Below are 26,517 nucleotides of genomic sequence, written 5' to 3'. Positions count from 1 at the left end.
GCCCCCTCAGGGCCCCCCCGGGCCCCGCAAGCCGGCGGGCGCAGCCCCAGGGCCGCCAGGGGCCGGCAGCAGCGGGGCGGGCGCCAGGCCTGCCCAGCTCCGGCGTTTCCCGGGAGAGGCCCCGCTGTGCCCCCCGGCCCCGCGGGAGCGGCCGGTGCCCGGGAACCAGCGGAGCGGCAGACGGGGACTGCCAGCCGGCGGGCGGGCGCTGGGGCTGGCGCCCGGTCCAGGCGGGGCGAAGCCGGAGCCGGCCCTCCCACGCCGTGCCCGCGCTGCCGTGCGGCGGGAGCGTTCCCCTGGGCTCCCCCCGGCGGGCGGCAATTAACGAGCGTCGCCCTCTGGGAGTACCGCCCGCCCGCCCGAGCCGCGCTGCGGGACGGCCCCGGGGCCGCCGCCCTCCCCCCGCCCCGTCCCCAATGGTTCAGCCCAGCGCCTCGCTCCCGCCCAGTGGTTCAGCCCCGCGGGCGCCTCTGCCGGCGCCGCTGTGACCCGGAAGTTTTCTCGTAGCACTTCCGGAGCGAGGGGGCTTCCGGCCGCGGAAGGCGTTGCGCCGGCCCGGTGATGTGAGCCGTTGGGCCCCTTCCCGTGAGTGCGCCGGGACGAGGCGGCTGCCGGCGTCGGTCGCTGGGGCCGGCTTGGGCGGAGGGTACCGGGGTCCGGGACCAGCAGAGCCCGGGACGTTGCCGCCGGCCCGGAGTACCTCTGGAAGGAAGCTTCTCTGCCGCTCTCGGTATTGTTTATGTTTATTTAACTTTATTCTTAGCAGTCTCCTTATTTACGATGTCTCACCTGCCGGTCGGCAGTCAGCAAGAAGGGCGGAGCGGCGGGGGCCTCAGCGCCGGGCCGCCTGGGGCAGCGCTCCGCGGGGCCTGGGGCGGGTGGGGGCCGGCCGGCGGCTCCGCGGCTGCTGCGGAGACGGTTTAGTCAATACACCCCAAATGCTTGTGGCGCCCCCGGCCCCCTCCCCGCGGCGGTGCGGGCCTGGGGGCGCTTGGGGAAGCCGTTCCTGCCTCCTGCTGGGAGGCCGGTGGGGCTCCCGTCTGGAGAGCAGCGATGGGGCTTCAGGCTAACAGCCTGAACGAGGAACGAGGCCTTCCTGCCAGCTTTTTTTTTTGTTTAGCTTGTAAAAACGTTAAAAACTTTGCCCTGAGGTGGCTGTGCTCACTGTCAGGCTTTTAAACTGCGGCTGGTGGCCTGCATTCTGCGCCCCGTGTTCGGCACCAGTGGGGTGGGTGAGGTTTTTGAGGTTTTTGTAGTTTTAGTTACTGGTTTTCCAGCTGGTTGTGGCATGGATGCGTTGCTGAGGTGTTTGCTGTGTTATTTCCTTTCTTGAAGGTCATTAGGTCTTGGTACCTTTTGTTATGGTGATGCACATAAAAGTCATAAAAGTGCAGGAGGTGTTTGGGGTGGTTTTGTTTGGAATTTCCTCCTCCCCACTCCCCAGCCATGCCCATAAACAGCGAGGAAAGCTGAAGTTAAAAATGTGAAAGATGTGAAAAGCTGATGCTGAAAGGGATCTTGCCAGTAAGGGTGGTTCTTCCTAAGAAAAGAAACCTGTTAAAGAGGAGGATGTTCAGCATGAGAGAGTTGGAGGTTCACAGCTGGAAACGGAGCCAGTGTCTTCAGGGAGTTGGAGGCTGGGAATTGCATAGAGCTTGGCTGCTGCTTTGAATGCAGAGGTACGAAACGCCCGGCTGCTCCTCTGGGTGGGATGCTGCACTTCAAAAGTGCCTTTGCAAAGCCCGTGCATTGCTTTGTCTGCATTACAAACTCCCTGAAGAGTGCACTGTCAGCTCCTGGGGAAGCTTTGGTGGACGGTTTTGGTCCTGGAATTTAGGGTGGCTAAATTTAGGGCAGGGCCAGGATGGGGGAAAAGATAAGCGCTTCCTCACCTACCCTGGGATTAAGTTTTGGTGCCTTATCTGTGAGGTTCTTAGACGCTTCCATTGTTTAAACTTTTGCATGGGCAGTTCTGATGCTGGTATTTAAGAGTTAATCTTCTTGTAACTTAAAGCAGGGGAAAGTTGGTTCTAAATTTAGATTTAGAAGACTTTTATAAAGCTCCCTATGTGTGCTAGATTGGCACTGTGTGGCTCTGGGCTGTAGGAGTCTCTCACTAATCTGAATACTTTCCTTGCCTAGTTCCTCTTATTTACCTTTGGAGTGTCGTGATGGCAGGCACCACACATCATATCCACATGATTTCCAAGTGGATACAACCATGATTTTTCAGCTCTTACTTTCTTTTCTTTCAATGTAGCATATGAAATTGGAAAGAAAGCTGAATGCTTTCTGATGTGTGATGCTGGTTTTCCAGAGGGAATGGAGTTGTTTGGTCAATTTGGAAAAAAACCCCACCACCAACAAACAAACACACACTACCCCCACCCCCCCAACAAAAAAAACCTAAAACCGAAAAAACAACAGACCAACAAATAACGCAGATGTGCCAAAGAGAACTGAAAGCTCATGTGTTTGAATATTTAGTAGACTTAAATTTAGTTGTAAGTGCTCTGTGGAACATGACTGCTCAATAATTGCCCATGAAATTAGATCAGTATTCAAAACCACCCTGTGAGAAAGTCCATCTGACTTGTTTTCTTTGCCTGTGTATAATCCTGAATGTTACCCGAGCAGATTGAAGTCGGTGCCTTGTCTGGTAGCTCTTCTGTTTCTAAAAACTAGAAACTACTGTAGGAAACTGGTGATGGAGGAAATTGTTCTGGGACTGGGAGAATCCAGACTGGGAGAGTCGCTCGCTGTTGTAGGCAGCTCTGTCGGCTTCGTGTCAGACTGAGATGGAGTTTGAGTGTGTCTTGCAGACCGTGGCTCCTCTGGTAGTTAGAAACCTGCACTTGCCTTCTAGCTGGAACATACTCGGAGTACGCTGAAATACTGATTTGTGGTGATGCATAAGGATTTTAGTTCAAAAACCTAAATGCTTACTGAAGTGCTTGTTTGATGAGCCCTAGTTCTGGAGGAAACGCTTAATCTTCTCTGTAAAAGCAAACAGAAAATCCTATTGCTAGTACGGCGTGAAGAAAGTATTTGTCTTTCTTACTTGATTGTAGAGTTAAAGTGACTGAAGGCAGCTCGATGTAAAAATGTAATCTGTCTTAATAGCAAAGCCCAGGCTTACAATTTATACCGCAGCAGAAGGCGTGCAGTGCTCGGTGCAAACCTGACTTGGCCGTAGCGAGGTTGTGCCTTTGTGAAGGGAACCTGGGGCTGGGGAGAAGTGCTGCTACATGTAAAGTGCTCAAACACCTGTCACACACTTGTTTTGGCGGTTTAATGCTGCATTAAAAGATGAGGTTCTTCTGAATAAGAGTTTGAAAATGGGGATGTTAAGCAAGGATGCAGTGGCTGGCTGCCTTTAGCAGACCTAGTGTGCAGCCTGTCATTCAGGTGCTGGATGTGCTGGGCACAGACTGCGAAGCAAGTGCTGGCCCTCCCCGGGAGTGGAGATGGGTTTGGCTGTACGCGGTGATGCCTCACCTTAGTGGTACTGGGTCCAAAGGCACGGACAGGGATCTCCGGCCAGGTCACCCTGCCTCTGTTCGTGAGCTGCCAGCTGGGAACGCATCCTGAATAGTGTCTTCAGTGGGATGCAGGAGAGAGGGGACCAGTGGATGAGAGAGGGCTGTACGTGGAGTGCCGTACACCGTGGGGTGTTCCGAGTGAGCCAGCAGCAAGGGGTCAGGTACGGCGGTGGGGGCAGGTCCTTGGCACCCCCAGAACTGAAAGCAGCTGTAGTTGTCTCAGTCCCGTGGCCTTCAGGCATAACTGGTGCTTTTTAGCAGTCTGCTTTCATGTTACAGAAGTGTGTAGTTAAGGTTTGCCTCAGAGGAATGACTACAATCTCCTTCTTAACCAGACTTCTGGGTTTACATGATAATAATAATAATAATAAAAATGCTTCCTATCTATTTTATATCTGCCAGTTCCAGCTTGGGGAGGGGGTTAGAAAAATTCTGATGTGGTGAGTGCTGGAATGAAATCTGGACTTCCCTTGAGTGTTTCACACAAACATGGGTGTGTTTGTGTTTCACAGTGGTAATGTATTTGTAATGTCTCCTCTAAGAAAAAAAAAGACACCCAAACTTGGAAATGTTGCTTATTGTTCTTAAACAAAAAAAATAGAACAAGCTCCCATATTAGGTGTGCAGTTGATTTTGCTTTCCTCTTTTTTTTTTTTTTTTCCTGAAGAGCAGCTGCCCAGTTTGTCATTTGTAAAGTAAGATTTGTGATGTGCTTAAAATCTCAAATTCACTTCATCTTGCTTGCTGTCTCCTTGTCTATTCCCAGCTAGCCACAAAACAGACTTTTTTTTTTTAACTTGACAGGATTTGAAGACTTGATTGTTTGCTGCAGTACCAGATATTCCTTAACTCCGAGTTTTGCCTCCGAGCAAAGTACAAGCTTGCATTTGCAGCATAAATATGTCAGTTTAGATTGTCAAGTCACAAGTGCTGATTTGTTTGCCTGCATGCTGAAAGGATATCTTTCCGTGGGGTAGCAGGGCGCAGATAACATGGGTAGTTGTTTTATTCCACAGCAGTGAAGAAACGGAGTGAAGTGTGTGTTGGTCAGAACTGTGGTTTGTGGGGAATCACTTTTAAAAATAAAAAGATCCTCTCCTCGCTGTGCTTATTGTTTGCTTTAAGGAGAACTAGGGAGCAGGGGAACGAAGGTCACCGCTGACAAAGTGGGGGCTTGTCCACTGTTTTGCCCCTGCGGTGGCTTTGGTTGGCCTCTGTCACCCTCAGCAGCCTGGCAGTGCCAGTGTTCCCCCAGCCTGCCGATGGAGGAGTGATACAGGCTCTGCAGAAAATCTAAATACACTGTGTAAATTCCTGCTACGTACATAATAAATACACCAGCCACTGCCCTGCTGCAGGACTGGTGCTGCCAGTCTCTGCCCTTTTACGCATCCTCGCCTTGAATTTTGCATTGCTGTGGCTAACTTAGCTTTTGCGAGGCTATTATATAATTGAGTTTCAGTTTGAATAATTAATACGTACGCACTGCTGAAACTTAAAGAATTCTTAGTGTTTCTTCCCTTTTTTTTTTTTTTTTCTTCAGTTACATCATGGAGTGACTGGCTTTTGATGAGTCTGCGTGTTTTCGGCCAACATAAATTGTTTTGAAACACGCTGCTGTTTATAGCCACAAATTTAGCTACAAGTTTAAACCTTTATTTGGGAAATATTCTTGCCAACGTTAGGAGAAATCTTTACTGAGAACTTGGTTGTGTTGAAGCTCGATCTTTTTTCTCTCTTTTTTTTTTTTTTTTCCCCCTCTGAGCACCAAAGATTCCATTTGCAGTTTAGTCTGGTTTATCAAAGCCTACATTTTTAAGGCTCTTAAGTGCAGAGCTGTGCTACGTGGCTCAAAAAGGGAGTGTGCAAGTAAAGATACGGATCAAGAGCACTTGAATAAAACATCGTGTTTTGTTCCAAAAATTCTTTTAATATGCAAGGTATGTAATGTGGAGCAGGGGGAGTGGGAGAAGAGCACCCGATCGAAACTTCTTTGCCACATTTGTAGAAGAATCTTTTTTTATTATTGTTTTTGAGTTATGATATCTCGCTTTCTAAGTGTCAATTAATTATATTTTTCCATGAATTGCTTAGAGAAGCTTGCAGGGATCTGTTTTTCTTAATGCTTTGTAGCATTATGTATTAAAAGTTCTGGTTTCATTGTCACTATGAATTTGGATCATGAGATACCTCTCAGTATCTGTCAGTTTTATTGCCAGTCTGTGCTAATGCACAGCAATTAATGTGATTGCATTAACATGCACTGAATCAAGTCTCCTCCTTTCTGAGGAATAATGGTTATGAGGTCTGAAACCTCTATTTCATGACAGAGCTGTGAAAAGGCCTTTTTTTAAAAAGACCTTAAAAATGTAATCTTTCTTCTTGTTACTTTGCAATTGAGCAAGATGCAGTATTTTGATTTGAAACGCATATTGTCGGCTTGTTAGGCCTTGTCCAAAGGGCATCTGGGCCCTTTCAGTTTTGCATTTTATCGCTGGTCCACAGGATGGTGTTTTGGTGTTTGTGGGTTTTCTATTCCTATTTTCAGTGGGGAATTCTGGTTATACCTTTTTCTGTTGTTCAGGAGCCCAAGATAAAGCTGAATCTTTCACCTAAACTGAGTGTCGCAAGCAGCTGGTTAGGGATGTGAAATGTCATGTAATGGTAACTGCTTACCTGTAGCTGCCTCCGACTTGAAACTGGGAAAACTACTCAACGGTGTGAGGAGCCTTTGCTGGAGAGCCATGTCCCTTCTGCTGTTCACGGCTCTGCAGATGCGCTGGATGCTCTTTGCCAGGCTGATGCCTGCTCTGCTTGTCAGGGTGGTGCGCTGCCTCACTGACGTCTTGCCTTCTTGCAGGGAGCGGATTTCCAATGTCCTGCCATGGATGATGATGATGACAGCCAGGATGAACTGATAAACAAGAATGCTTCCCTAACCAAGGGCAAAAGACATGGTCTCGTGCTTCTCAGCGATACAGGTAAACACAGCCTCTCTGCATGTGCACGTTTCTGATTCTAGGTTGGAGAACCTATTGGTTTAACCTCCAAAGAGAAGTAAATATATATTTGTGACCTTTTATTTCTTTTTCCCTGAGAAATTTTTTTATTTGCTTCCTAAATTCTTTGCATCAAACAGCTGATGTGCCTACCTTGAGTTTCGCAGAACAGGCAGCTGTGATACCACTGAGGAAATCTAGGGTTTTGCTCCATGTAGAACATCCCGAGCAGGAGTTCTGGTGCATCCTTCACTGTTCTGCCTGTCTGTCTGCATCAAATAGTTATTTCCTTTCCCTTTTTCCAGAAAGCAGTGGTGGAAATAGTGATGATTCAGAAGATGATAACGGAAGTGAGGAAGAAGATGACACTGAGGAAGAGGGAGGTGAGGAGGTCAAGGAAGAAAGTGAAGATGAAGAATTAGAAGGTGGGTCTGTTAATGTGCGTTAAGAGGCATTTTTTTAATAGCTGGAGGAAGAGTGGAATGAAAGTTTTTCCTGCAGAAATTAACCATGAAGTGTAAATCCACAGATGCTGCTGTGTCAGGTTGATGCCCAGATCCTACAGTAATAAACAAATGAGTAATATTCCCCAGTTTCTAAATTTTTAAAGCATTTGTGTGTTTGAAGGCTGTCTACTAGCCAAAGGGGTATTGTTACAGTCAGTAGGAGTGAACTTTGCCCCAGCATGAGTAGAAAAAAGTCAAAACTGCAGCAATGGCTCGTGCTATTTTTTTTCACTTAGAAAAGCACACTGTTTGGTTTGCTTTGGCACGGGGCTCTAAAGTAAATGTTGTGATGGGGAGTTTTGGAAATAAATTATTATTGCTGTTAAGCCTAGGGAGAAGGGAAGAAGGCTCAGCTAATTTTCCTTTGAAAAAGGAATGTGGATGTTACTTGGATCTGTTAATTTTACTGAAAACATGCTGTGTAGGTCCATGTACTGCTGAAACTGCTGCGCTGAAATTATTATTTGGATAGACAAAAATAGAGGGGGTTTTATTACATCAGAGCTTGTTGGGAAGGCAAGAGCAGTTTTCCAAGTTACTAGTTAGACTGATTTGAACACAGACTAAAGAATTTACACCAGGTGCCAAAAAGCTTTACTAATCCATCATTTAGAGTATTCTTTGCTATGTCCAGACAGGAGACTGCCATAGAAAAGATAAAAGACAAGGGGCCCCATTTTCATTATTAGAAAAGTGTCAGCAAAATAACAACAGCTGCCACCACCCCCCCACCCCCCAAACCAACAAACAAAAAACCCCAAACAAACAAAAAAACCCAAACAAATAAAAAAAAAAAATCAAAAAGTGAGAATGTTTTTTAGGTAACATTTCACTGCTTCTTGAAAGTGTTAACTTAATTCACAGGTTTCAGGGAAGGGCTCACACGTATCTCTGTATTTTGTACTAAAAATAAAATCACCTTTCAACAATGTGGTCTGAGCATTTAAAATTAATTTTACCCAAAACCAAGCTTCTTCAAGTAATCTGCAGCTAGACACCCAGACCTCTTGACTCTCAAAATCATGATTTACTGGTGAAATTTTTAATCTGCTCTTTTGCAGGTGAGCGTATTGCTGCTTCTTGTCCTCTGAAGTGTCTAAAAAAAATAAAGTTGGATACACGATAACTTTATTATAACTTTATTTTTTAACTTCGGTGTTCAGTGGTAGCCTGACACATCCTACTCTTTTGTTGTTTTGATAATCTGTTGTTTTTCTGCTGTCTGTCCTTTTAATCTCTTGCAAGACTAGTGACGTTATCAGGCTTTATTTTTTGCCAGAGTAATCCATTGCTTTTTAGTGAAGGGATTTAGGAAAAAAGAAAACAGCAGAAATTATCGCCTCGAACTGGGGAGGCTGTACTTCGCCCTTGCAGCCCCGTAAAATGTTACTTGGAATTTTCTGTGAACTGGTACCCCATCCTGCCCGCCCCCTCTGCCCTTGCTGCTGAAGCCCTGCAGCACACGAGTTGTTTTTCATCTCTTGCTTTTTAAGGTTGTGAAGACCATGATGTAGAAGAGGATGAAGAAATTGGGGCCGCTGTGGGGAAAATGACCACTTCTCTGAAATTCGAGTCACTTATAAACGGGCTGAGCTCTTCCTCTGATGAGGAAGGTGAAAGCTGTCCCATTTGCCTCAACACGTTTCGAGGTCAGATTGTGGGGACTCCTGAGAACTGTTCCCATTACTTCTGCTTGGACTGCATCGTGGAGTGGTCTAAGGTGAGCTGGTTTGTCCCTGATGGCCTGTGGCCTTCTGGTGAGCTCTGCTCTCTTCCCTCTTATCGCGCTGTTCTGCTGTAATGAGAACAAAACACTGTAATATTATATTTGCTTTCTTAAGCTTTTTAACCACGGACTTGTGTTACTGCTGTATTTGGCAGGATTCGTGTTTGTGAAATGTGGATCTGTTTTGCTTGTAGCCAACCTGATCTGTTCTGTTTTCTGAAAGTTGTAGTGTCACAAGCAAGTGTTTCTAGGCATCTAAAATTCTTTTACTCAAGACACCAGTAATACTGGTTTTCTCTCTGTGTGGGGGTATATTTCTCTGTATATCTATCTCTTGTTGAATTCTGTGTTGTGGCCATTAGATGAGGGTCTGTTGCAGCAGTGAACATTTAAACACGGAAAAGTTTACTGACTACTAAAATCGGCAGTTTTCTCTGAATTCAGTTTTTAATCAGAGTTCCTTGCCACCTAACTGTGTAGTTCCCATAACCATAATCCAGGGTGAGAATTGCAACAAAACTTACTGTGCGTGCAGCAGTACCAGTGGCAATCAAATAAATAATTTTTTAAAAAAATCACTCTTACTGAATATATTTGTAAGCCGTTTCCAGTTGCTCATTTGTCCAAAAGAAAGTAAATGCCCTAAAACATGATCACTGTTTCAAGGCAGTGTTTGGAAGAACTTTGATATTGCTTTGGCAATTGAATAATAATTAAATGACTTCAGCGTAATAAATGCTTTTCTAAAGATGCAGTTTTTCTCTGATGCAGTAGGTTGTTTGTAAACCAGGTAAGTCAGCACTTAAATATATAAGGCACTTAAAATATAAAGACCTATAGCTGTTAGAATGACTACCACATTAATTTAATGCTTACTGCATTAATGATTGAAGATTTTCTTTTTTAAAATTGAATCAAGAGATGTGCTTATTAACTGTATGGGGAATATTTTTTTTTCTTTCTAGAATGCAAACTCCTGTCCAGTGGATCGAATCCTCTTTACGGCCATTAACATTTGGACACGTTATGGTGGTCGCATCATGGAACAGGTAAATGTTTTACTGTAGCAAACAACAAGGCCAGTGGCCACGAAATAGCTATTCAGAGGTTTACACTTCCAGCACGTTTATCTGATACTTGGGATCTGGATGAATTATTTCTTTCCTATTTTGCGATTGCCTTTTAAGGAACCTTTAGAATTTCTTTTCCTCCGTAACCACGTTTCCTGCAGTATTGTGTGTGGATTGGAGCGTGGCATCGTTTCCGATAGCAAAAAGGGTGTTTTTTATAGCTGCCTCTTTTGCATAACGGACATTTGACTCTAAGCTGTTCTGCATTGATAAGCCTGTCACCATGGGGAAAGTGTCCTGCGTACTGCAAGCGCTGTTGTGAATGGGAATAATCCAGGTTATACGTCGTATCTTTATGTCTTGCTACCAGCTATACTGTGCAGGGGTTGGGTTTTTAAGGGGAGAGGGAGACAAGGCAATAGTAGAGGTCTTAAAGGCACAGGCTGAGTGTGCTAGTGCTCTCACACAAGAGTATTGAAGAGCTGTCGTTGCTCTTTACTAATATCAGAAACACGTTGGTTTTCAGGGGACATTTAGGAGCTTGACGCTCTGCTTTCGTAAACTAATGGTTTATTATTGTGTTTGTATTTTAACGGGAGTGTGAATTAACATTTAAATCATACGCTTAGGGGGGAAAAACTTGAAGCTTGCTCTCTTGTCTTGTTTTTGAGTGAGTTTTTTGCTTGTTTGACTACTTTTGATCTTATTTGGGAATTTTGATTTTGCGTGTTCTTACAATGGAGTTTTCTATAGTTGTTGGTGTCTGACAGTAGACAAGTTCAGTAGATGTTTTCAAGCATTTCATCATGTCCTAGATGTGTTGAGTGAACTAAACAAAGGTTCTGGTATGTATCAGCCATTTTGGTTCATTCACTTTTAGATTTTGCTGCAGGTATTGTTAACGTGACAATAGATTTTAAAAAGTCCCACGTTCTGCATAAAATGTGAATCCCTCTTTTTATTTAGATTATTATTCAGACAAAAACTCAGGGTAGCAATGAAGAGGATGATCCAACCTTCTGTGAGGTGTGTGGCAGAAGTGACCGCGAGGATCGCCTGCTGCTGTGTGATGGCTGTGATGCAGGGTAAGAAAAGCTGAAAGGAACATAGCACCTGCTAATTTCTGTGCTACTAACACGTGTCAAATAGAATTTAACAAATGAGAGGACCCAAGTCGGGTAATGTTGAAAGATTTCTCTGGGTAACTTCTCTGTGAGTGGTTGGTGAGACTTTCAGTCTAGCTGCTCAGCCTGTTGGGTGGAGAACATTTCGAAAAGCCTACCTAAGGGAGCATCATTTTCTCTTTCCCTTTAAGATTTGATAAGGACCAGCATCCTTATCCCTTTGAGATTCGATAAGAACCAGCGTGGTTCTCGGTCGGATGGTGTTTGGAAGTCAGCAGTGGTCCTGCATGCAGCTCTATGAAGCCAGGGACTGGCCGGTGCTCTCCCAGCCTAGCGTGTGCAGTTAGGCAGAAATGCTTACCACCGCTTCCCTTAATCATGACGTGGGACGCAACGCGTGTTTATTCAACGTAACAAGGCATTGCAGCTGACTTGCATCTAGTCCTGCAAAATAGTATCACTGGTACTTAGGAACACTTTAATACTATGTTGGTTTGCAAGAAACTGATGTTGTTTCTGAGTGCCTGTCTCCCCAGCACCTCAGTGCTTCTCTTTCTCTTTACCGCCGTCAGTTTTGGCTCTGCACATTTCTTGCAGCTTGGGTTCAAATGGCAAGCAGTACACCACACAGCGAGGGGAAAACATACACTTTTCTGAGTGTTTTTTTGAGCCGAAAGTGATCAAAACACCACCTAGAATTGAAGACCCTTATATAACTATTAGGTGGCATTGTTTCTCTGGAGATTGGTAGAAGCATCTGCTTCTACCATAGTTTCAAACTTAAGAAAATGTGTCTGCCTTATGTAGCTTGTGGATGGGAGGTAAAAGGCTCTCTTTCCTTGGTAAAGCAGCTCATTGTCTTGACTTTGATTTTATTGGGGTTTTTTTTTAAGGTATCACATGGAATGCCTTAATCCACCTCTGAGTGAAGTCCCTGTAGATGAATGGTTCTGTCCAGCCTGTGCCCCTCCTGTGGATGTCAGTGCTGCTGCAGGTAAGGGTTTCATGGTATCCAGTCAAAGTAAATATTTTTCTCCTGACTTAGGTGATGTGGGGCATATGCCGTTTTGAAGAAACGTTTAACCCCTGGTTTTATCTTTTAAATAATTGTTTTGATAGGCATTCTCTCTTGAATTTAAAAAGCTGAACTCTTGACTGATAAGAGGATCTTGTTTATTAAGATTTTCATCTGCAGTTACAACCTGTGCAGCTACTGCTTACAAGTGTTCTTTAGCCTTCCTGCAGCAAGCCCAGCACCTTAGTGCAGCTGCATTGTATTATGCTGGAAAGAATTTCTTAGTATCCTGACCTCACACTGCTAAGGTAGCAGCAATTTCTGTTACCTAGAAAACTGTCTTTGTGTAACAGTCTGAAGTGGTGGTGTCTGCACTCATTTCCCTTTGAGAGGATGATGCCTGCCTTTGGAGGTGATTGCTTTAAGAAAAGGAAGACTGATTTTATATGTTGTCCAAAATTCTTGAAATGCTTTCACCTGTAGAAAGACAAGTGACCTGGGCATCTTTACTTTCAAGATACAGATCATGTCAGCGAGGAAGAAGAGGTTGCTGCCCCTGTGGCTGACGATACTCCCACCACCAGTAGGCTACGCCCTCAAGTCCGAACCAGAGTTATAGCCAGAACTCGGCAGAGCGAACGAGTTAGGGAAACGGTGAACAGAAACCGGATAACAACAGCGCAACAAATTCAGGTATGGAGGAGTATTGGCTGATGAGCCTCTGGAAGAACCTTGTGGCGGAGTTGAAGTAAGTCCATGTACCCCCGTCGTCCTCCACCAGTAGCTCAGCTGTCTGTGTTGACTGTATGTAGCACAATGGTTGGTAGCTGTGGAGTTCTTTTAAACTGAGATGTAGAACACGTGCAGCACTCAACTTGCCCATAACCAAAACTCTATTTTGAAATCTGCAGTAGCTTCATCTCTTAGTCCACATTTTCATCATCTCAGGTGTGAGCAAAATTGTATTTTTATTCTCAGTGGCTGTTAGTGCACAGTTTGTGCACCACTTCTGGTTTTTTAGCATGCTTTTCTGCAGAGACAGGGCATGCTTATTTGACATTTGTATATTTGCTTGTTTGTTCTTCTACCCCTTTCCGCATAGCGGTAGAACCTGTTGGCCACTGTCAGCCAAACTGAAGAGAAAAATTAGTATCTTTAATGTTTCTGTATTTGTGAAAATCAACCTCTTATTGAAGAAAAAAACCTCCAGATGATAGTGTCCTTAGAGATATGGCAGTGTGAGTTCAACCACATCAACAGCTACCAGAGAATCCATGAAGGAAAGTATCCCAGATACCCAAGGCCCCTCAAGTCCTTTGCTCATTGAACTGCTGACTGCAGATGACTGCAGCTGAGATGTTTCTAGATGTTTCTGTTGGTTAGAATGTGATCCTTATGTATGTAACAATAAGTTGCAAACTGAGAACTTCCAAACTTGGGGAATCTCCTGCCTGCTTTGCCCTCTGGCTTTAGCCATTACTTGCATAAATATAAAAAGCTTTAAACTGCACAGGAGCGTATGGTGACGTAGTGTGGCAGCAGAGCCTATAAATAACTGCCATTCGACTACTGATATGTTAATTGGCTCTTCGTTAATGCTGCTGTTCAATGTGCTAGAAATGTGTGAAATTCTGCGACTTTGGAGAGGAAGAGGAGGATCTGACTTGACGTAAGGAGAATTGTTTTTCCCTTGGGGATGGTCAACCATGGGAATAAGTTGCTTGGACAGTTTTTGAAATCTCTTATCTATGGCTTTTAGTGCCGGTCTGCTGTTGTCCTCAAAGCATAGAGAGGTGCTGATTTCAGATCCTTGGAAAGCTTTAGTATTTGGGGAGGCAGTTTGTTTTGTATCTCATCTGTTGTTCTCCAAGTGCTTAAACTAATGGTGGTTAGCTAGACACGCTATTTTAGGTCCTTCTAGAAAAGTCAATATGTTTTGGCTAATGTTCAGGGCCTTCCTTACGCCATCGTGTTCTCCTCCAAATCAGAGAACCTTATGTAGTATTTCTTAGCACCCATGACACTTAAAACAATGGCATTCTAATAAAATAGCTCGGTAAAATAGATTGGAGCATTCATTAGTGACGCTAACAGAGAAGCCTAGCAAAAATAATTCTGTACTAAGATGAATTCAAGCATATATTTCTGTTGGCGTATTCTGTTCTCAAATATTTTGCAGTTTGAAGCTTCTTCATGACTGCAAGATACTCTAAAGCCATTCTCCTCTACTGTATGTGCCACGCATACATTTCATAAATGTGCAAGAATCCGATGCATGTGCTCTGTTAGAAAGTAAACACAGTGAATAATGTAACATCAGAGGGATCTTTGCATCTGCTATGCTTAAATGAAACTTTATCAATTCTTGCTGCATTGTGGTTGCTTGAAGAAAGGAGAGGGGGCAGGGAAGGTGTCCCTCCCCATGGCAGGGTGGGTGGACTATAGATGAGCTTTAAAGGTCCCTTCCAACCAAACCATTCTGTGACATTTTAGGAATATGGTTGGTGTAGGCATGGCCAACTTAACATAGCTGTTGAGAGAAACCTGCTCAACGTCTTTCCAACCAAAGGAAGGAACAAACCCGTGCTGTGTTTGCCCAGCAAGGAGGCTTTGAGTTCGCGTTCTGAGGCTGGTCATTCAGAATCCAGATGCTTCGAATGTGTTTGTTTAAATGTGGTTGACCCCTGAGTACAGAGAAGAGGAATTTGAACCTTGCAGGAGCAGTCCCTGCTTATAGCAACAAAGTGATGCTCTGGAGGGGGGACTCACACATGCCATTCCAGTGAGTTCCCTGAGGTGTGTGTTTGAAAAGCTGCCTCTGGACATGTTTCACAGCATTAGGTAAATCTGACCTAAAGAATGAGGAGTTTAAAACCAGGGGACCTGTACTTTGTTGGCTTTTCAGTCTTTGCTCATGGCACTTTGCTGCGTGATGAGCCAGAGGTCAGTTAGGTGGATTTGGGAAAGTTCTTGGATGAACTTTTTCGTTGAGGGAATGTCGGTCTCGGGGATTGCTCTCATTTAAGGAGTCAGAATTAGGCTGAAGAGTGAGGTCATGTTCTCCTTAATATGATAGTCAATAGGTGAGAGAGGTGACACAATTGCTTAACTGGCAGTTTGGTGACATGAGTGCTTCTCATTTGAATCTTAAATGAATTTTTTATCAAGTGGTTTTATAGCTAACTTGTTGCTGACCTTTTAGATACCTGTATCATTTAACTTCTAATTTCCCACACAGCACGTGCCAGGGAACCACACGCCCTCTCTTCTGGATGAAACAATCGAGGCAGTTGTAGCAGGCATAAACACAGCCGTCTACCAGCGTCCTCTTGCACCGAGGGCTCCTGCTAGGCAGAAAAGAAAAACAGGTAAGGGCATCAGACACCTTCTGTGGTTCCCATCTGCAAGAATAAAAGCTTTGAGAAGATAAGCCTGAATCATACGAAACACTAGATCGGCTGCATGCTGCCACACCTGTGCAGCTGCAGAAGTATACCACATGCATTTTCTTCTTTCCCCATACTGTCTTTACCCAGAAGAGTCTTGGAGGTTGCTTCTAAATACATCCTAGTGATTTCACTTTTTCAGCTCTGCCGTTTCATACTGTTGCAGCACGCTGTAGATTTTCTTGAGGTGCTTTGTGTGCCATGGGGGAACAAAAAGGGGAATACAGGGTAAAATGCAGTGCCAGCACTTAGCCAGATACTTGGTTGTCTTTTATCCCATCAGGCAGGAAGAAGAAAGCCGGACGCAAAAGAAGAACTTGGGCAAAATCTGCTGGGAAGAGGAGTTCAGAGAGACAGCTGAAAAGACACAAGGGTCCGATAAAGAAGAGAAGAGGGAAAAAGAGACTAAGATCACATGTGAGTTGCTGCCATTTTTTCAGCCATCTGTAAAAGCACTATAGCTTGGGATTTGGTGGAAAAAATACTGTCTCTTGATAGCAGTCTTTTAATACTGAATGGTAGCAGATGACCTTTTTTTCTGGTGGGTGTATGTGTAAGATGCATCCAGTGTACTCCACAAAGACGCTGTACACGGAAACAAATTGCAACCTCCAGGCAGGTCTGCTAGGTTTGCTGACAAATCCGGTTACTTTAGCTGCAGGGGTCACACTGTAAAGTACGTTGTGCAGGCTTTGTGTTCTGCCCTGCCATTCAGCTGTTGTGTTTTCTTGGTACTGATGCAAGCTCAGTTAAAATCGCCACCACCTATGCTTTTTAATAGGCTACGAATGTTTGTGTCTGTTGTTGCAAACGCAGTTGATGCGCTGTAAGGGCGCTCAGAATCCCTTCCCACGGTGGGTAGTGTTCTCACATGAGCTGTACTGAATACTCTGCACCAGCTTGACTTTTGTCCCCAGCTACCTCAGCTAGTTTACATCCTAAAGCCAGAACAATCCCTCCAGCCTTTAATAAGGAATTGACAGTTTTGAATGATGACTTTAAAGATTTTTAGAAATTTATCTGGTCACTTAAATGTGATACGTGCAATCTGTGTACGAAGTGACTATATAGGCCATAGTTAGAAGGTTAATAGGTACTTTGAAACAAATATTGACCATAAACACACACCACTTCTGCTACTGACAGTAGTAATCTGGTGACTGTACTTAAACTAAGTGAAGAATTTGGGGCTTTAAACCCAGGATACATACCTGCCCTAGCATACAAATAACCCAATCTCTTTATCTCTGCAGGTGAAAAATGAGGTTTCTGCTCGCTTACGTATTGCAAGAGCTCTTGGTCTTAGAAAACCTGAGCATGGGGGCTTGCTTCCTTATGTGTACAAACCAGCAGAGCCCTCGCTTGGTCTGATGAGAGCAGATATTGGTGCAGCTTCTCTGTCTGTGTTTGGAGTTCCACATGAGTTGGAGCCTTATGAAAGGTAAGATCTCTCCGGGTTATGATCAGGGATCTGATCATTTCACAAGCGTTGCGGTTTTTGTACATGTGCCTTTTTGCAGAGTGTAGAGTGCATCTGAAGTCAGCTTTGGGTACACAGCTCATAGTAACACGTTGGCCTGCTCTTTTATTTCCTTGGCTGAGTTGCTGAGCTCATAAAGAATTGGCCTTCTTTAAAGAGGTCTGCTGAAATAATAAGCCTTGTGCAAACCTGTAATTAAGAGCTTTGGGGTTATTCAGAGGCTAGAATCTGAAGGAGTTGGATCCTGATCAGTCATTTTCTATTGATTTAATTTTAAGTGAAGGTAGCTAGTGTATTTGATATACAATAAACAGTGACTTCACATGGAATTTAATGGACCTGTGGAATCTTCCGTGTTTCTCCTTTTCCCATCTTCACTTTTCGAGACACTTTAAATTCAGGAGGAATCTTACTATGCCGTAGTTTGTGTCACTCTTAAGCTTTGGGTGTCAGGGAGGGGGCATCTGAAATTATTGTTGGTGAAATTTGATTTTTTTACAGAGTAAGTCTTTTTGATCCTTTCATAAAGGGAAATTATCCATTTAATATTTTAAAAATAAAAACTTACATGTGAATCTCTACTGGCTGAGTTATGCTGTTCTGTTTATGTAGCCACAGAAAATAAGTAAACTGCACAAATCTTTTGTTTAATATATTATAATAAAACAAATGATGCTTTCTAACTGTACCTGTCCTGGTATATTATCTACCTTGTCTATTTGACATGAAAAACTTCCAAGGTTTGTGCGTGTGTTTTACCCACAGTAACGAGGACGTTCCAGCAAATGCAGATTCACCAGTGAGTGCCAAAAGAAGAGTTCTCTCCCAGTCAGCACTGAGGTCTCACCGTCCTGTAGCTAGACCTATTTCTGTGGGACTTCCCAGGTAAAAATCAATCAAGTTATTTTCTTTTTCTTAATTGTCTAATGACAGTAACAAAAGAGCAAACTGAGTGATCCATCCTGGTTTAACTCTTTTCTTACCCTGAATATTTTGAAAGACTGTGTGTATGCATGCCTGCACATGTGTAGATAAATAACTGCAGCATTTTATGCAATAGTTGTTTTTTTAAGTCGAAGGACAGGCACTTAATCTTTCATAACAGCTCTGACTATTGCATTGATAATTCACATTGGTATTTCCACCTTAATCTGGCTCTTCTTGCTGTCTGTTTTGGGATTGTTTAGTAACCCCATTAGTATGTTTTAAATTCCAGTCTCATTAACCTTTAAAAACCCACTTGCTTATTTGGGAAGGCCAGGGAATCTAATTGCACATCCAGGGGAGGTGAGGGATGCACCCACCTCACCCAGTTCCTCTGCCGTTTGTTGGAGCTCAGAAAGTGGAGAGGAAACTCTTGGTTTGATCCTGCAGTTTAACCGTTGCTTTGCAGCCTGACAGATGGCCCTGGCAGGCACAGGGGCACAGGGTCTGCACACACAGAGACAAGGGGCATTGCTGGGTGCCTCCCGTTGGCAGTCACTGGGTTTTCAGGGCTGGGGCCTAGGATGCAGTGCAGAGGGGTGGGACACAGGGAGCAAGAGCATGATGAGAAGAAAACGGATGGGGAAAATGACTGGGGTAGGTACCAACCGAAAACTGCAAGGCTGAGGGGGCTGAAGACTAGGAGAAATGGACGGAGCTCAGCTTGAGTGGTTAAAAGGTGTGAGAGGTTTACCTGGCTGTCCTCTAATGCATCTGACTTGTGGCAAAGGTTGGTTTTTCAGGATTAAGATAGTCTCTAATAACTTGGAGTATTTCTCTACCTTTCTCATCTCAGTCCTAAAGGAAGCCTTTCAGGAAGCTTTCCATGTCCTCAGAGTTATGTGAGCAGCACGTTGTTTAGAAGGTAGAACTGTTTAGCTGAAATTCAGCTTTTCTAAAGGCTTCGTTTGCCTGGACTGCAGGTCCTTCCCTGCTCTGGCCTGGCCAGCCAATTCTTTTAAGATTTTCCGTTTTGTTGTTCTGTTGTATGTTGTTACAGGGGTTTGGTGTATATCGTCTTTGGAAAGCTTGCTTTGCTGTCATACGGAAATGAAATGTAGCTCCCTCAAAGAGCTGGGTCTCTTGGTCCTTTTTGAAGTTGTTGGTTTGTTGTTTGTTTTTGGGTTTTTTTAAAGCCCAAACAAAGCAAACCCCCAAATGCCACCAGCAGAAAAGCAAAGAAAGGAAACTTAAAAGCCACACCCCAACACCAGAAACACTCAGACCTTTTCAGTCTGTATTTCAAGAACGAGGAATGTACAGTTAAATCATTTTCATATGAATGAGTAACGCACAAAGGGGAGTGTTTGTGTTGTCCTGTGTGTGTGCTGCTGTTTTTCAGTGTAATTCCTCCTCTGCCATGCTCTTGGCTACCCTACCAGTTGGCACCTGACTGGTATTCTGACTGGTGCTGAACAGTGGTTCAAGCTGCACCAATTTTTTTATATAGCAGTATAGGCCTGAGGAATACATTTGTGATCATGATTTGCTGGGGGGAAAGAGGCAGCTGGGCTGGACGTATCTCTGAAGTGCTGAACAATGGTTTGCGCTTCAAAAATGCACCTTAAATGCAGTAGAAAGTTAATCTTGATGCACAAGTCAGTGAACACCACTCTTAAATAAGATTAAAAGCATTTGCTTACCAAAGGTCTTTGGTATGGTTACATGCTTTCCTATCCTCCAATGTTGCTGCGGAAAATCAGTAAAAGCTTCACCTCCTGTTTTGTCAGAGGGAGATGGGGGCTGAATGACTCTAGTGAAGCCAAAACTACAAGTGAACTTCCCTGGCTGACCTCTGTTTATGCCCTTGATTTTGGTTTCTTTTTAATGTAATGTGTGTGTATAGAACAAGTGCTGTAAGAGTAAAGGAAATATAACCCCTCTGAAACATGCAGAAGCAGTGTACCTGCCTTGAGTCCTGATCAAGAAGAAGAAGGTGCCCCTGTGCCTGATCTGTTGGGAAGTATCCTGTCTGGACAGAGCTTTCTCATGATGAGTGGTTCGGATGTGGTCATCAACAGAGACGGTTCGCTGACAGCAAAGAAGATAGGTAAGGGTCTGGCACTTCACAGTGCAATTAACTTCTTTGTTTCACCCACGCCTGCCCTGGTCCTGCAGGCTGCGTAGCTTCAAACGTAGGGATACCCTCACTGAGCGTTTGAATATGTAAGGTGGATTCGGTTTAGCTGCCAGCAGTAACCTATCTAATAAGATTCCTGTGTATGCTCTGAACTAGTGTTACTTGTGTCTGTTCCAGTTGCAGAGCTGAGATGTTACTGGAGGATTTGGGGTTTAATAGGTGGGGTTTTTCTTTCAAAAGTACTTCACTGTAGTTTCATAGGACTGGATAGAGCAGAGATATCTTAGTACCCGATTCTGTCATTTGTCGTGCCTCGCTGCCATGCCTGTGCACTGTGCTTCCGTTTGAGGAGCAGCGATGAGGACCTTGGCAAGAAGCTCCTTTGCAGAAGCCAAGCTCTAGAATACGTGTTAGCACCTACAGCTGTGTCTTCCCTTGGCATGGTGTTATTTGGAAAGAATCTCTTCAAATTGAAACGTAGAGCTTTATTCTTAAAACAAGTACCTATAACATCCTCTGTTATAGTAATTTTTATCAATTGGCGACTGCAGGATAATAAACACAGATCTGGTGATATCTACAGAACAGAATAATTTATTTCCTTAACATTAGTGTTTACCTTAAAGGTGCAGTTGTCTGGCATTAAACCTTGAGCATCTGACCAAAAGAACTATTGGGCTGCCTTATTACTGTGTGGTATGCCTGCAAACCAAGGTGGAACTTAAAATAATTAGCTCAGTACTTCTTTTAATGATGGGGAGACACGACCAGATACGTACTGAAAAACTTTATTGTTTGCTTGTATGCCACAGCTCCACTTCATAGGAAATCGGCGAATGACTCAAGAGTGAATGATGGTTCGGGACATAACACCCAACCGAGTACGGCGCACTCAGGGACCACAGCAAGCAGCCCCGTTGCTGGACCTTCATTTTCCTCAGGGCTGAGTACTCGCCCCAGACCCTCCTCCTCAAGCTCGTTTCCATTACCTTCACCCTCACTGAGCAGGACTGAGCCTGCAGCAAACCCTGCACGGAGTACATCAGAAAAGGCAACTGTAAAGTCAGAATATTCGATGACACCCAGGTCTGTTCAGACTCAGAACATAGCTACTCTGAGCAGACATGGCTACAAGTCAGATGAAATGCCCAGATTTAATGGAAACTCTAAAAATGTTGCACGCACTGACTCATTGTCAAAGCCCCTGAGCTGTTACTTGAATTCTGGCTCAAAAGCTTTAACCGTGAGGCAGCCATTAAAACCACCTACCAAGAGAATTGACATCTTTGAGCTTCCCAGGATACCAAAGATTAAAAAGGAAACCAGCAGCAAGCAGGTGGAGCCCGAACCCTCAGGAAGCCAAAGCTGTGACATCCCCAGCTCCTGTATAACCCAGCTGACTGGCAAAGAGAGCGCTAATCAGCCGGGGAAGGGTAGCAAGGTGGAAAGTCAGAAGTCAAATGCCAAGGAATCTCAGCAACAAATGCATACAAGTGGGCTGTCTTTTTCTACTGATACAGGCATGTGTGGCAGTTCATCGCTGCTGGGCACTTCGAGGAGCAAAGGCCCAAGCTCTTTTGAGAGTTTTAAAATCAATATTCCTGGAAATGCAGGGCATCCCAGCAGACTGTCTAACCCAGGATTTTGTAACACCTTCCGCCCTGTGGATGACAAAGTGCAACAGAAAGAGACTCCTTCAACTCTTTTCTCAGTTAAGAAAAAGCAGGTCAAAAGTGAGATCTATGATCCCTTTGAGCCAACAGGATCGGACTCGAGTTCAGCAAGCAGCAGCCCTGAAAGGCTTGGCTTGGGGATCCCACTAACTAATATTACCAGGACTATTTCCATTGAAAATCCAAAAGTTCAAACATTTCAAACTGTTCGTCGTTTCACCCCTTACGTGGTAGGAAATGTATTTGGATCTGGAGCAGATGCTGATGTACCATCCAGTAACACAGTGTCTCACGGTGATGTCACGGTAGAAAGCAGGATTGTAGAACAGATCTCTGACACAGAGGAACGAGACAATATGGATGAGGAAGACTCGCTAAGCAGTCCTTGCACTTCATCTGCCATTAAGCCAGTTTCTAATGCAAAGTGTCTAAAGGAGGAAAGCAGAGGGAGCCCTGATGTGTTCTTTAATGCCGAAGAACTGGTTAGACCTAATATTAATGTGAAACTAGAACCGGATAGTCCCTCAAAGGATGATGGGCAGCAGAAAATCCAAAAGGTAGAAAAAAGAAAGAAGCGATCACGTTCCAGATCCTGTTCAAACTCCAGCTCCCGAAGCAGGAAGAAGATGAAAAGGAAGAAGGCGTTTGTCAAAGAGAGTAAGAGACCCCGATCAGAGTCTAGGGATAGAGCACACTCAAGGGACCGAAGCTCCCGATCTACCTCTTGGTCAGGTGGAGAAGAGCGTGGCAAAAGAAGCACATCCAAACCCAAGATCAGGAGAACTTCTACTGACCGTTCCAGCAGTCACGAACGATCTAAAAAAAAGAAAATGAAGGATAAAACCAAGGATAAAAAGGCAAAAACTTCTTGGTCTAGGGAGAGAAGGAAATCTAGGTCACGTTCAGGTAGTCCTGGAAGTACTTCTGAGTTTTATGAAAACAGGAAAAAGAAAAGACGGTCTCGATCAAGGTCAAGACGGAGGGATCGTTCCCGATCAAATAGCATTGAAAGAACTAAAAGGCGGAAACACAGGAGAGAGAAAAGCTATGAGAGGTATGATAAAGATAGTAGCTTGAGGTCAAGGGACAGAAAGAGATCGAGATCCAGGTCTCGGGAGAGGAGGAAGTGGAGGTCTCGGTCTGCATCTCGTTCTCGGGAGCACAAAAGCAGCAAATCAAAGGAAAAAACACCACGATCGAGGTCCCGTTCCAAAGAAAGAAAACACAGATCGAAAGAGAGCTCCCTTCCTCCTCCACCAGAAAAGGATCAAAAGCCTCCAGCTGAAAATACATCCACGTTTGTGGAGCAACCTCATTCCTTCAAACAAGAGCCAAAGGAGGAGCTGGTACTGGAAGAGCTTTCCATAACCATCCAACCAAATGTCAAACTGGAGGAAATGAAGGCTGAGAGCCCGGTTCAGCTGAGCGAGGCCCAAGAAGCTATAAAGGTGGAGCCCAGCTGTCGGGAGGTGACCAGTGAAACTGCATTCCCTCTGCCAGAGGCCACAAACGCGTGTGTTCCAGTTGGCAATGTGGATCCTTTTGCTGAGACAGAATTCGCCAGCAGTAGTGAGCCAGCAGTGCTTGGTAGCTGTAGCAATACAAACCTTGAGATTACAGTTAAAATAGAAAATACCACGTTGTGTTCATCTCTGATGGAAGCACCCCTGGAGAAGCACGTTACCGCGCACGCTCCAGCTGAGGCTGCACCAGTTCAAAGCTTGTCCAAAAGCAAAGTAACAGATTGTGTGAAGGAGGTTAAAGATGAGTGCCTTGTGTCAAACGAGAAAACCAGTGATTTCGGTAGTACTGAACTGGAAGTAGTACCTCAGGGTCCTGTGCTGAAATCGAAAGCGCCAGTGAAAAGAGTTACCTGGAACCTTCAAGAGGAAGAAAGTGGCACCTTGTCTGCTGAAAAAGCTTCAAGTAAGTATCTGTTTTTGGAAAACAGTACTTGAAGCACAGGCTGTGTGGGGTTTGGTGCCTGGCTAAACCTGGTGGTAGCGTAATAGTTCTGTCATCTGAGCTGGCGCAATCCCCTGGTTTCCAGTCCCAAGAGCTGGCGTTCTACGCTTGCTGGCATCCTGAGGTGAGCTGTGTTAATGGATCCGAGAGGACACGCTGTCAGCGCAGCTCGGCTCGCCAGCGGCGGCTTGTTTGGCCGTGAAGCGCAGATTGCAACCCACTCTCTGAACTGGCAGCCCGCGTTCCACCCTTTCTGCAGCTGACTGGAGTGGGGGGTTTGCCGTCAGAATTTATAAAGGTTTCTCGGGGCCAAGGAGCGTGACAAATCTCCAGAGCTTGCTACTGGGAGCTCCGCTCAGCCAAAGCTGCTACAAACAGTTTGGCTTGGGACCCTGTGCTATGCGTGTTGACAGAGTTGCTTGTGTTGTTCTCCTTGGTTACTCTTGTGGAAACCCAGGAAGAAGCAATTGCTCAAGGGGATGCTAAGTCCTCTATTATCAGAAGCTTTAAAGTGTTGATGATTGCTGAACAAAATCCAGTTCTAGCTAGCATTGTTGTTGGATCCTTTTTATTTTAATTGTTTAAAAATATAATTGGCTTTGAATTTTTGACCCATTAGGTTTATTTTATTCTTAAATGTTTTCTTTTCCTTCTCTTGGGGACCCTAGGGATGCCGTTTTACAGACTTCAGCGAGTAAAAGAAGGGGCCTGGAAAGCTGAGGACTTGAACCAAACGTTAAATCAGGTGCAGTTAAATGAGCCTCCTCCAACCAATTATATGATTCCTGAGCCTATGTTTCCTGATCTAGATTCCTCTCAGGTTGGTTCCTATTCCAGCACCCTAGTGTCATGGAAGGCATCCCACCTCATCTGTGCCCTCGTTGTGCAACACCCTCCTCTCGTGGCAGAGCTCGCCTTCCGCTGCGTGTGGTACATTTCATACAGCCCATACACCTCAGCAATCCTCTGTGATCATTTAATCTCTCAGGTGCTCCTTCCAGTTGAAGAGGCGCATCTTCTTTTAGTTCTGCTGTATGCGCGCAGCTTCTGTTTTCAGCAGTAACTCGGGGAAAGACGGTGCTGGTTGAGAAGCTCTGAGCTTCTCCCTGGCTGGGATCAGGCTGTAAAAATGGGCCTGGTGGCACTGGTCCGTGCCATCAGGCTGTGCTGTCCACCAGTTAAAAGGTGAGTGGGGCTGGTGCTAGCTAGATGCGCAGAGACCTAGCTGAGGGCTGGGACGTTAGCCTCCCTGATTTAAACTAGTAATTACTTGCCTGTTTGAGTGGGTAAGAGGTGCTCTGAAAATCCTGGTCTGACGCTCTCTCTTGTAAGCACAGGCATTTACAAAATGGTATGTGTTTCACAGGTGTACTGTCAAAACATACTTTTGACACCACCTCTGCCCTCAAGCCTGCCCCCCTATGCCCCGGTCAGCCAGCCCACGGTTCAGTTCATCATGCAGGGTAGTCTTCCAGCGCTTGGCTGCATGGCAGGACAGAGCCTGATCCCGGAGCTGGGCAGCCTGGCTACTGCATCTGAACCAGGAATCCAAGCTGCTTCTGTTGGAAATGCGGAAGAAAAGAGCAAAGCACCCAAACCTGCAGTGGACAAAACGAGAAACGAGGAAGTGAGTGAATGCTATCAAGTAGCAGATGCATAACATCAATGAGCTGTTTATTTGAACTTGTGAAGTTTGGGTGTATCCGACTTGCTCTCTACTGTATTTTCCCAGCCCTGGCTGTGGCTGTTGGTTTCGGTGGCTGACTGTGCTAGCCCAGGAGCAGCAGGCAGTCCTTCCTTCGAATTCTTTTGGGATTTTCTCCCATTTGATGGTTCCACTTTCTGCAGCTTCATTGCAATAGGACAGAGAGGGATTAAAGCATCTAAAAGACGCTCTGAAACTTTCTTGCATGAATGTCTGGAATAGACTTTCCAGAAGCCAGAATGTCCAAATCTCTCTATAAATGCCTGGTTTTCGCCTTTCCCCTCCAGCTTTGAAATTAGTGCCTATTCCCATAGCAGTCCTGTAGAGAGGCTGAACATGCAGAGGGAGTAAAATAGTTCTGAGATTTTGCAGTGATCATCCCTTGCTGCCGAGTTTTGGGGTTGCTGTAAAGACCATTTGCTCTAAGCATCGTGGATGTTAACGCAAGAACAAAAACTTCTTAGTTAATTATTTCTCTTTCTACCACAAAACAAAACGCTAAGATACCTTTCCCACTAAACCTCCATTTATATGAGCAGCAGTTTTCATGGACTTACCATGATAGATAGAATGTGCTCTGATGTCATCTGTAATCCTTAATTTATATGCAAGTTTGCAGTTTTCGGAACGCCCTCAGAGCTACCTGAAGCTTTGTATTCACAGCTATGACTTGGCTGCTTTTAGATCCTTTTGATGGATGTATGTTTATTTCAGAGCTGTTGGAAGGGAAGAAGGAGACCAGAATTAATGGGTGTAACGCTGTAGTCACTTGCTTAAAACATATTCTCTAAGACATAGAATAAATGTTACATAAAATAAGGGTTCCTCCTAGGGCGAGCTGGTATTTGTTTCAAGACTGTCATTTACAGTAAAGGAAATCCCTGTGACGTTGGCTCTTACTCGGGTCGTTGAAACTGTGAAATGAGTATTTTCATTGTTAGGACGTTGCTAAGAAAAATAGATTCGGAAACCATTCCCAAGGTAGCAGAAGTTAATGAACTTCTCTTTGCTGGGCAGTACATGAAGAAGCTGCACATGCAGGAAAGGGCTGTGGAAGAAGTGAAACTTGCCATTAAACCCTTTTACCAGAAGAGAGAGATTACAAAGGAGGAGTACAAGAACATCCTTCGAAAAGCAGTGCAAAAGGTAAGGTGAAATGGAGAGGAGGGGCTGTGTCGGTTAAATAAGTGGCAGCTTTGGAC

At 44.7% G+C, this 26,517-nt stretch overlaps 1 protein-coding gene across 1 annotated transcript in view; it reads left to right on the top strand.

Moving 5' to 3' along the window:
• The first annotated feature begins 503 nt into the window (after nucleotides 1-503).
• PHRF1 (PHD and ring finger domains 1) overlaps nucleotides 504-26,517 on the top strand; it is a 28,087-nt gene continuing 2,073 nt past the window's right edge. The window contains exons 1-17 of the mRNA XM_055813646.1: nucleotides 504-730; nucleotides 6,403-6,523; nucleotides 6,847-6,966; nucleotides 8,541-8,767; nucleotides 9,739-9,822; nucleotides 10,810-10,928; nucleotides 11,861-11,961; nucleotides 12,500-12,675; nucleotides 15,221-15,350; nucleotides 15,712-15,845; nucleotides 16,682-16,869; nucleotides 17,674-17,793; nucleotides 19,788-19,942; nucleotides 20,785-23,571; nucleotides 24,279-24,355; nucleotides 24,977-25,237; nucleotides 26,333-26,461. Of these exons, the coding sequence (XP_055669621.1) occupies nucleotides 6,427-6,523; nucleotides 6,847-6,966; nucleotides 8,541-8,767; nucleotides 9,739-9,822; nucleotides 10,810-10,928; nucleotides 11,861-11,961; nucleotides 12,500-12,675; nucleotides 15,221-15,350; nucleotides 15,712-15,845; nucleotides 16,682-16,869; nucleotides 17,674-17,793; nucleotides 19,788-19,942; nucleotides 20,785-23,571; nucleotides 24,279-24,355; nucleotides 24,977-25,237; nucleotides 26,333-26,461 (4,905 nt within the window). The 5' untranslated portion in view covers nucleotides 504-730; nucleotides 6,403-6,426. The remainder of the gene's footprint in view (nucleotides 731-6,402; nucleotides 6,524-6,846; nucleotides 6,967-8,540; nucleotides 8,768-9,738; nucleotides 9,823-10,809; nucleotides 10,929-11,860; nucleotides 11,962-12,499; nucleotides 12,676-15,220; nucleotides 15,351-15,711; nucleotides 15,846-16,681; nucleotides 16,870-17,673; nucleotides 17,794-19,787; nucleotides 19,943-20,784; nucleotides 23,572-24,278; nucleotides 24,356-24,976; nucleotides 25,238-26,332; nucleotides 26,462-26,517) is intronic.

This window comes from Falco peregrinus, chromosome 9, assembly GCF_023634155.1.
Source record: "Falco peregrinus isolate bFalPer1 chromosome 9, bFalPer1.pri, whole genome shotgun sequence".
NCBI lineage: Eukaryota > Metazoa > Chordata > Aves > Falconiformes > Falconidae > Falco > Falco peregrinus.
The sequence above is the reverse complement of the archived record's forward strand: the minus strand, read 5'-3'. Positions and strand labels throughout refer to the sequence as shown.